Below are 11852 nucleotides of genomic sequence, written 5' to 3' on the forward strand. Positions count from 1 at the left end.
GTATATTTGTGCGATATATTGTTACGATTACTCGTTCCCTCTCCCCCACTCACACACACCGTAACTGACTAACACACACACACACACACACACACACACACACACACACACACACACACACAATCAAATTAGTAAATGGAGTCATGTTTTATTTCTAGCATCTATAAGAAGATTCTTAGATTACTATTACATGGATATTCATTCATAGGAAAGTATATATGACATACTCCAGCAAGACTCGCCACAGATCAAACGAGTGTAAAAATAAGAAATACACTGACTGTGCTAATAATACGATTTTTCAACATCAGGTAGATGTAAATTACGTATGCATGACTATGATCTGACAACTAAGTCTTTGTTATGACGCATGGCATGTGAGTACATTTGTTCTTTCTTTCTTCTTTCGAATTAGAGTTATCACAACGTCCTTGCAAAAACATCACATAAATAACAATCCCTCTGAAAAGCAGAGCTTTCTGTCAACTCTTGGAAGGAACATTAAAAAAATAAATAAATAAATCCCCGCCCATGCCAAACACGGACGACAACTGACGACTGTCGTGGGATCTGACAATCGAAAAACGAGCAAAGTGATCGTTCATTGCTCAATTGGTGACCGAAAAGTGTTCATGGAGGACCAAGGACAACATTCCATCTTCCACGTTTTAATGTTGTTGTTGTTGTTGTTGTTACAGAATAATACAAGCACGTTTATTTATTCATTTAATAATTTATTGTTTAGTTTGTTTTTGTGAAAGTTTTGTTTTTGTCGAGAACGTTTTGCAGCAGTATGGAAATGGATGACAAAACGACCTCTCGATTTTTAGATCTACAAAAAAACAACAACAAAACCCATCCTTTCATCCTCCAATTCTCTGTCCTATTTTCTTACCTCTTTTATTTACTTATGACTCATTTTATAATAGTTGGTGCTAGTATAGGCCTATATTATGTTACAAAGATGTGGGCTCTAAATATGTCATTTTGATTAAATGACCGCCGTCAGACTTTCATCACTTCTCGAGGACGTTAGACCTGAAAGTCAAAGAGTTGTACCATTTCTCCGTTGCCGTTTTGTTCGTAGATCTAGTATGAATGCTTTTACGGTCATGGACAGATGGAAAACGTGAGTGTCCGTCTGTCTGTCCCGGCGTTCATGTAGAATTAATGCAGCCAGAATTACAGCAATTTCAATTATCCAGTCCCTTAACAAAACAAAAAATAACAAAAAAAAAAGGATATAATTCTTCTTTGGTTCACAAACAACATACTCTATCAGTGTGTACACCTACAATGATACATGCATCAATAATGTAATCACACGCACACGCGCGCACACACACACACACACACACACACACACAAGCATGCACAGCAATGTGCAGAGCAGTACAGAAAAAAATAACATGCCTTGGTCACTACTCAGGTTTTCTCTTATTTCACTGTTTGAATTAAAAGACCAAGAAAAACTCAAAGCTGAATAAACTGACAAAGAAAAACAAAGTACAACGGACAGAAGAGAAAAAAAAAAAAAGAAAATACGTTTAGTGACTCTTGTTGAAGATACAGGGAAGCAGCCCCCCCTGAAAAGCCTGTTTACATAAATTTTCTCAATGACAACGCACTCCTCAGAGTCTTTCAAGCAAAAAACCGCTCCAACCAAGAAGTGGAAAACGTATTTCTTTGTGAAGAAAGTTGACAGACCATGTCAGGATTGGGATTAGGCCATCCGTAGATGAAAAGGTGATGGAACGTTTCAGGAAATAAACCTGTCTTCGTCCAGTGGAGAGACAGAGAAAGGAGAGACTTTTTCTTTTCACTTTAATTTTTCACTTTCATTCGAGGGTTTGAGCAAGACTCCAAAATGAAGTCAGCTGCTGGAAAGAATCTGTACCAAAAATCATGTAAATGATTTTTCAATCAAAAAAAAACAACAACCAGCATTACTCATTAGCAATATTAATCAAATATAAAAGAAAAGAAAAAAGAGAGGGATATATATTATAATAGTTCTCATAATACAAAATCAAAGTACATTAGCCATATGAATAGGAAAATGAAATAAGAGACTCTATGTTTCTTATTTACTTTCACAGAACTCCTCCCAAGTAGTTAGTACATTGTACTGGACCAATCTGTTGTGAATCAGAATAATATAATCTGATTTTGGAAAGAGAAAAACAAACATCTGGAGGATGGGAATGTTTTAAACCTTGACTAAATACTGAGGATAGGAATGTTCTAAACCTTGACTAAATACCGAGTATAGGAATGTTCTAAACCTTGACTAAACACTTGCCTTAAAATGCTTGTCAAAGATGAACCCATTGATAATTCTATCTGGATAAGATTATATGAAAACCACTGAAAATATAACACACAAATAATCAACACAATTATTACTGAAACGGCTAGTGAAAGAAAGGATTTCGAGTCAGCAGTAACGCATAGAACTCTTCCAATGTTGCTGCTCATTTCCTAGAGGCAAAAGGCATTGTAAGGCGGTGATTGTCTTTTGATCAGATGTTGTCTGTACACAGGTCTCATCTCAAAATGCCCCTTGTAAAAACGTAGAATCAGGAATCACACAAAAAAGCAAAACGCAGGAAGAAGACACCACATCATAACTGATGATGATGTCAAAGCCCAACACACACTTGTTGTGGGAAAGGCACAGTTGACACAATTACTGAAATATTGTAGGCTATACAAGTATGCTAAAAATTCACCCCTGCTAAAAACACACTCACTTTTCAGAAATGGGTATGATGAAACAGTCTTAAAAACCATGGGCACTAACGAAGGCTTGTGCATACATGCATCTCACTCCCACGTGCCTGAAAAAAAAAAAAAATGATGCATGAGCCTTTCCGATGTATTCTCAGCTGCCCAGAGACCTGATCTGCTGACAGCGAGGGAAAGCAGGAAGATAGGATGGTTTCTGTTGTTCCCTGCAACCTGAGGTAAATTGACATGCCTTCTTGGTTCAGATAGCGTTCTCTCTTTCCCCATTCTCATTATTTCTCTGTGGTTTAAAATGAACTGTTTTAACAACACTGCAATATGTCAGTTATACTTCATCATCTGCTAATTACACTGGCAGAGAGTTTTGTGTGAAATAATGGCACATGATACACTGACAGGCTGACTGACCTGTTTAAGACAGTCGTAACGCAAACTAAAAGTGCTTAAGTTTGGATTACAAAATTATAAACAAAACAAATGAAACAAAAATGATTTTAAACAATATATCCACGAATAAAGACATGTGTTGTAGATACCAAAAAAAAAAGCAATACCTTTTACCTTCTTCAGAAAGTATCAGGTGTATGAAATGATATGCGTTAAAAAGTAAATTTCCATAAAGATAAATGAAAGACTGCAGAACTGTTCCAGCGCATAGCTACCACACCACAAGACATTAAGAATTCAGCGGCAGTAAAATATGTAATAAAGGTAAACAGTTAAAGCATACATTTTATTTATCTTTATACCAAACAAGAGACTTGGTTTGTTCGTTATGAATGATGTCAGAGTGTTAAGTCAAAGTGTGCAAGCCTGCATAAGTGTGGATCATAAACATGCAAACCTGTGCCCATCTGCATGTAAGTTGCTCAACTTGCTTGTATTTAGGTGTTGCACATAAATGTCAGTATATGTATGGGTGTATTTGGGTGATCTGTGTGCATATGTGTGAGTGCATGTGTGTATGTCTTCTTGCGTGCACTTTCACATCATGCAACTGATATTTATGACTGATGTATGCAGTTGGCAACATATATGATTCCCATGATTAATTTTTCATTGAAAAAAACCACATTCTTCCTTCAAACTGAACATGGATACATACATGTCTATAAATAATTCATTATTTTCTAAGCCAATAGGTATATAGAAAAAATTAATCTACAATATAATCATCCCATCACCACATCTGTTAAATATATCATCCTACAGATTAAATGTCTTTATATCTATTTCAAAATATATACAATGATATTTTGTGGGTGCCAATTAAAAAATGCATGATATATATCCTTGACTATTCATCTTATAAGTTAAACTGGATAAAGAGTACCTGAAAGATACATAAAAAAATTTTAAAAATTAAACCCAAATTTAAAGAAAAAGAATCAACTTTTCAACAAAATGGTATTTCGTAAGGAATGGTTCTTAAAAAAGGTTCATTGAAAAATATATACACAAAACAATGTTCAGTAAATTTGGGTTCAAAATTTTACTTTGTTCTTTTTTCTTGTACTTCAGAAACATCCAATATCACAGGCTGAATTAGCTAAAACAACTTGACTGATGAATTTCAAACATCAGAATTTACAAGTACAAGAGAAATGTAACAGAAATTACCAGTTATATAACTCATGGAAAAGTAGTCCAATATTACATCACTCTTTATCACAAATCGCTTTCACCCACCCAAACTACAAACAAAAGAAAATCAACTTTTGATGCAAAGAATATGGAACAATGTTTTTCATGTGTACAATGATGCTTGTACTGTTCCTCTCACTGAGCCTTCTGCGTACCCCTCCCACCAGTCCCATCCCTCTCCTTAAACACTTAACAGTATTTCTTTGGAGAAGTGAGATGGAGAAGTGAAATTCTTGGTGGTATGGTGTGGTGGTGGTACTGAGAATGGTGGATGTTGTGTGTGTGTGTGTGTGCTGTGTGTGTGTGCAGTACGCGTGTGCGTGCACATGCATGTGTGTGTGTAATGTAACAATAAGTAACAATATATTCAGATGAATGGCAGTTCAGAAAAAAGGCACACCTTCGAGAAAAATGCTCGAAGAAGTCCACAGAATTAGTTCTGCCTCCTTCGGAAATCACCTGAACCTGTTCCTCCCACAGACAACTGTCACTACATTTACTTCCCACCCGACCCACCACAAAACCATGAGATCCTTCAACCAAAACACAACCCTAATCACATATACCAAGACCGCAGACCAGGTTTTCAAAAGCTCGCCTAACAACTTCCACTCCCCTCACACCGGTGAAAGCGAACGTGTGCGGGCCCGGACTCGCGCCGCCCTGCGTCGACACCGCAGACGAGACTGTCGCACGACAGGGTCAACGATGTCAAGGTCAGAGACCAGGCCATCTTCAGCATCGGCAAGTGCTTCCTGCAGGCCAATGGCGGTGAAGGCAGAGGTGTGGTGGGCCTGGATCAGCTTCTCCAGCCGGGAGATAATCTCATAGTCCGGAACCGCCAGAGAGTGAAGGTCGAGGCCCAGCATGCGTGACACCACGCCACGGAAATCCAACAGCTGTCAACAAAACATTTATATATATATATATATATATATATATATATATATATATATTTATATATATATATATATGAATATGGCTGAAACTTTAAGCAAGACTGATTTTTTTTTTTTTTTTGTTTCAATTCAATAACTATTTTAATTTTTGCAAAAAAAAAAAAAAAAAAGGTAAACATGAAAAATAACAACATGAATAAACAAACACGATGTGGCATTTGTCACCTGTTATATATAATTACATGTTACAAGCAAACATGATGTGGCATTAATCACCTGTTATGTGTATGTGTGTGTATACACACACACACACACACACACACACACACACATATATATATATACACACAAACATGATGTGGCATTCGTCACCTGTTTTTCCTTGTACTTGAGGTTGTCCAGCACATTCTCAATGGTGTGTAGCTCACAAAGAAATACAGGTAAAACAAAGCAGTAGTAGGAACAAACATAACCTGGCATTCATCACCTGTTTCTCCAATACTTTAGGTCGTCCAGAGCGTTCTTGATGGTGCGTAGTTCACAAAGAAATACATGTAAAGACAAAGTAATAGTTGGGACAAACATGACACAGTTTGGCATTGGTCACCTGTTGTCCAGTGCCATCTCGGTGGTGCATAGTTCACAAAGAGATACACGTATGTAAGACAAAGTAACAGTAAGAACATTTGTATTTGTATTTGTATTTCTTTTTGTCATAACAGATTTCTCTGTGTGAAATTCAGGCTGCTCTCTCCAGGGAGAGCGTGTTGCTACACTACAGTGCCACCCTTTTTTTTTCTTTTTTTTCTTTGTTTGTTTTTCCTATCAAAGTCGATTTTTCTACAGAATTTTGCCAGGAACAACCCTTTTGTTGCCATGGGTTCTTTTACGTGCGCTAAGTGCATGCTAGCACACGGGACATCGGTTTATCATCTCATCCGAATGACTAGCGTCCAGACCACCACTCAAGGTATAGTGGAGGGAGAGAAAATACCGACAGCTGAGCCGTGATTCGAACCAGCGCACTCAGATTCTCTCTCGCTTCCTAGGCGGACGCGTTACCTCTAGGCCATCACTCCACATACACAATCCAATATTCGTCACCTGTTTCTCCTTGCACCTGACGTCTCCCAGGGCGTTCTTGGTGGTGCGCAGTTCACTGGACAGGGCCTGCACAGCGTTGTCGGCCACCAGCAGCTTCTCCTTGAGGTCAGACTCTGTGCTGGCCGCCTCCTCTCTCAACACGCTCAGCTTCCCCGCCTGCTGTCGCCGCACGTCTTCCAGCTCTTCCACCTGGCTCGCCAGGTCCTCCACCTCCTTCCGCTGCTCCAGCGTATGCAGCTGGGGTGTGAGGGGTATGCAGACATGTTGGTCAGGTAGTGGCATGGCAATGGGGGTGGTAGTGCTTGTGGTGGTTGTCGTGGTGGTGGTGGTGATGGACTGGTGGTGGTGGTTGTGATGATGGTGGGTGTAAAGATATGGTGGTGGTGGTGGTGATTATGGTGATGGTGGTGGATTGGTGATGGAGGTGGTGGTGATAATGGTGATAGTGTGGTGTTGGTGGCAAAGATGGTGGTGGCGATGGAGGTGGTGATGGTGATGGTAGTTGTGATGGTGGTGGTGGTAGTGATGGTGGTAATGATGGTAGTTGTGATGGTGGTGGTGATGGAGGTGGTGATGGTGGTGATGGTGGTGGTGGTGGTGGTTGTAATGATGGTAGCTGTGATGGAGGTGGTGGTAGTAGTGATGGTGGTAATGATGGTGGCGGTGATGGTAGTGGTGGTCATGATGGAGGTTGTGGTAATGATGGAGGTGGTGATGGTGGTTGGTGATGGTGGTAGTGCTGATAGTGGTTGTAGTATAGTGACGATGATGGTAAAGATGTGGTGGTGGTGATGTTTGATGGTGGTGGTGGTGATAGTGGTTGTGGTGAATATGGTGGTTGTGATGGTGGTTGTGGTGGTGGTAGTGGTGATGACATTGGTGGTGGTGATGGTGGTTGTGGGTGATAATAATGGTAGTGGTAATGACGGTGGTGGTAGTGGTGGTGATGGTGGTTTTGGTTGTTGTTGGCGGTTGTGGTGGCAATGATGATGGTGATGATGGTAGTGGTGATGGTGGTTGTGGTAATGATAATGGTGGTGATGATGACGATGATGATGGTGGTAATGATGATGAGGATGGTGTTGGCAGAAGCCTCAGTAGCTAAGTAATAATAATGTAGGCATCATAATGATAATAACAACAACAACAATAACAATAACGACAATGATAATAACAATAATGACAACAGCAATAATAATAACAACAACATAAAGGCAACAACAGACAAGCACCTTGAGCTGTGTGGTTCCCAGCAGCTGTGCCTTCAGGTTCTGGATCTCCTGCCTGGCATCAGTCAGCTTCACCTTGTACCGCGCCACCAGGGCCTCCAGCTTCTTCACCTGTACGCCACACACCACACACATTCATGCATGCATACATACATATACATACACACACACACACATACATACATACATATACATGCACATACATATTACACACACATATATGCACGGGCACACACACACACACACACACACACACACACACATGCATGCATGGGCACACACACACACACACACACACACACATGCATGGGCACACACACACACACATATATACACACACATACACGCACACACACGAGCACACACACACAAGCACACACACATACATACATATACATACCCACACATACATATACATACACACACATGCATTTACACACACACACACACATACATACATACATACATACATACATACATACACACACACACACATACATACACACATGCATGCATGCATGCACGCACACACACACACACACACACACACACACACACACACACACACACACACACACACACACACACACACACACACACACACACACACACACAAACACATACACACGTGCATGACAACAAAGGATTGCATCCTAGTTTTGATCTTTTGACTGCTAGACTTTGGTGAAATGAGGTCAGTGTGGCACAAATATGAAGTGCACTTTGTGTACTTTTAAGTGGTGTAACTGATTTTGCTGAACGTAAGTTATGCAATCCCAAGAACTCCAGGAAACGAATGGTGACTGACATCCTGACCTGTAAGCTTGTGAACTATCTCATAAAGGTGACAGCCCTTCAATGACATCCTGACCTGAAAGCTTCTGTCTTATCTCATAAAGGTGACAGCCCTTCACTGACTATCATACTATTTAGCAATAGTCAAGAGGTTAATCCTTTGTATGGTCTGGCTGAATAATGTACAGCATTTCATGGGCTCCAAACACGTGTCGTAATAAAACCACCAGTTTGTTAGCCTCAGCAGTGCTCAGTTTAAGGGAAACAACTCCTCAGCCACTAACAGCTCAGTTTAACTTCCCTTTTCATGTCCATGTAGAAAACAGGCTGCAATGATCAGATGAACAATTCAGTTCACAACCAGCGCAAGGCAATGCAGCTGAGTTCCTTGTGTCGCACCCATGGTAATCCTATCTAACATCATTGAAAGATTACTGTACATGTATATAACCACATCTGTGCATACATTTGGAGTGATTTCTTATAATGTTTTGTTCTCTTTCTCTATCTCTCTTCCACTTTGTATTCTTTTTTTTTGCTCACAGCTAGTTATTGTTTTGAGCAATCAAAAATGCTTTCATGAAAAAAAATCATCTTTTTATTATCTTTTTTTATCTGAACAACATTCAGTGTAGTGTGTATGGACATGGATCAGTCTGCACACTTCGACACCGCCTTTAAAACTGAAACTGAAACTGAAAACTGGTGTCCCAAACACTGACCTGCAGCGACTCTGCCTCTGCCAGTTTCTGCATCTCCACTCTGCCGTGAACACGCTCTTCCAGCGCCGTCAGCTTCTTGCGTAGAAGGTCAATGTGCAGTTCTTTGGACTCCAGCTGATCCTTCAGGCTTTTGACCTGCGAGCAGAATGACCCCACCCGTTAACACCATCGTTTGTGTGGTGAAATAGCACAGGAAGAAATTGTTGGATCAGTTATTCTTCATCCTTTCTTCTCAAAAACGAAAGAGTATAGATAGTCGTCACACATATTTTTTTTGGTTTTTTGCTTCTTTTTTTCTTTTTTTTAAAGAAAAGTGTAAACACTTTCATACACCAGAAATGATTTAAGCATGGTGAAGCTGATTACCTTTGAAACAAGCAGAAGACAAGTTCAACCCACTACAACCCTTATTCACTTTATTCATTTCAAACGTCAAAGTTCTTTTTGAACTAATGATGTCTATCCATCATTCGCACCAAACACCAAGTTCTGTTTTAAATATACAAGTGAAAACACACACACTCTCTCTTTCTCTCACTCTCTAGGACTGGAGGCAAAGTTGCTAAAATATCTTTTGCTCTGTGTATGTGTGAGTGAGTGTGTGTGTGTGTGTGAGTGCGTGTGTGTGTGTGTGTGTGTGTGTGTGTGTGTGTGTAAGTGTGCGTGTGTGTGTGTGTGTACTGGAGGGGTGAGGGGGAGGCAGAGAACACCAAAATGAATGAATGCATGTTGGCATTAGTCCAAAGTTGTCGCATGTTCTGGTGTGAAAATATGAGTTTTGAATTAAGGTTAAAAACTGGTTTGGATTTCTAAACCAGAACCAGTATACCCAGCCCTACAAACCACACCAACCCTGTGGCAAAGTGGTTAGTGCTGTAGACTGATGACTGGGAGGACACAGGTTCAAGCCCCATCAGAGGTGGGTTTTGGGGGTTTTGTTTTTTTTAGCTCATGGCCAGTTCCTACCCAGATTTCATTGTGCTCTGGGCTCAAATGGGGAGACTGGGATCACACAGCTAAGGGCCATACACTTCGTGGATGCATCTTTGGGAGTGTTGTTCAAATTTCCTGACTAATGCCGCAGGTTTTTGCATCTCTCAGCCTGGTTGATGTCAGGATAAAATCATGAGGGTACACCCTGGTCTCAGGCCTGAAACTGAGCAACACCCTGAGACAGACAAGAAGAAATGAAGAGAACTGGTTGCCAGGTTATCAGCGCTGCCCTTATGTTCTTGAGACTACTGGATGGACAGAAGAAGAAGACAGCCTTGTCAAGTAGTCCCAGACCTAAACGGACCGCTCCATGGCAGCAGCAGCGTCTCCCCAATCATCATTGGATTATATTATAAAAAATTAAAATAAAATAACCAAATTCTGGAACACCCAGCTTCATTTTCTCAAGGAGGTGTCACTGCATTAAGACAAATCTGTATACACTTCACCACACCTGCTTGGCAGATGCCTAAGCAGCAGCAAAATTCAATGTGCTTTATCAGGCCTCGGGACATCCTCCCGTCCCCTCCCCCCTCCTCCCCAATCCCCCCACCCCCCGCCCCCCCCGGCCTCCCCCTCCACACCCACCCTTCGCTTCAGACTGTACATCTGCGTGGTTCGCTCAGCAAGAGTGTCTGCCTCCAGGCTGACCAGCTGCTGAGCACGGGAGACCAGCGCCTCCAGAGCCATGTCCAGACCCACGTCCAGCGAGGCCTGGTCCATCTTCATTATCTCCGCCAGCCTCTGAAGCCCCTGCAGGTACTGCAGCCACCACACGGGGCACCCGCACCACAGCACACCGTTAGGTTGTCGTCATGATGGTGATGATAGTAATGGTGATAATGATAGTAATACTAATATTAATGATAATTATGGTACATCAAGCTCAAGATTCATCCTGCACAGCCACAAGGAGGCCTGTCACTAACACCACTGGCTTGTCATCATGATGATAATGATAATAATGAAAACAACAACAACAACGACAGTTAATCAGAAGAATAAGAATGGTATATTATGTTCAAGAATCATCCTGCACAGCCACAAGAGAGGGCTTCTTTTCTCAATGATCCGAGGAACCTGCCATTGGTACATTTGTGTAGCGCTTTCAAACCTCTATGTCATAACAAGAAAAACAATTGTACATTTACGTAGCATTTAGAAACTTCTATGTCAATCAATAGTACATTTATATTCCACTTTCAAAACCTCACTGATATAATTAATAACAAAACATAATAGCACATTTTGTACAGCACTTTCAAACCTCTCTGATACAATGAAAAAACACCTCTGTTATAATGATAAAAAGAATAGTACATTGAAATAGTGCTTCAAACCTCTCTGTGTAAATACAAAAACAATAGTATGGTTATATACAGTGCTTTCAAATTTATCTCTGGATCTCAATGCACACTCACACATCTTTATCAGCTTCGAACTCCTCTCCTCAATGACAATCTGACATGCACGCATATAGCACACACAGACACACACACACACACACACACACACACACACACACACACACACACACACACATGATAAAAAGAATAGTACACTGAAATAGTGTTTCAAACCTCTGTATAAAGTCAAAATGAATAGTACATTTATGTACAGTATTTTCAAATTTATCAAATAAGATCCCCTCTCAGGATCTCACTGCACACTCACACATTTTTATCAGCTTCGATCTCCTCTCCTCAATGACAATCTGA

At 40.7% G+C, this 11852-nt stretch overlaps 1 protein-coding gene across 1 annotated transcript in view; it reads right to left on the reverse strand.

Annotated features, from left to right (window-relative positions):
* Positions 1-1584: 1584 nt before the first annotated feature.
* LOC143281202 (coiled-coil domain-containing protein 170-like) overlaps positions 1585-11852 on the reverse strand; it is a 26523-nt gene continuing 16255 nt past the window's right edge. The window contains exons 11-15 of the mRNA XM_076586268.1: positions 10723-10896; positions 9142-9276; positions 7628-7735; positions 6396-6632; positions 1585-5291 (exon numbers count right to left, since the gene is read on the reverse strand). Coding sequence (XP_076442383.1) covers positions 5010-5291; positions 6396-6632; positions 7628-7735; positions 9142-9276; positions 10723-10896 — 936 coding nt within the window. The 3' untranslated portion in view covers positions 1585-5009. The remainder of the gene's footprint in view (positions 5292-6395; positions 6633-7627; positions 7736-9141; positions 9277-10722; positions 10897-11852) is intronic.

Source organism: Babylonia areolata, chromosome 4 (genome assembly GCF_041734735.1).
Source record: "Babylonia areolata isolate BAREFJ2019XMU chromosome 4, ASM4173473v1, whole genome shotgun sequence".
NCBI lineage: Eukaryota > Metazoa > Mollusca > Gastropoda > Neogastropoda > Buccinidae > Babylonia > Babylonia areolata.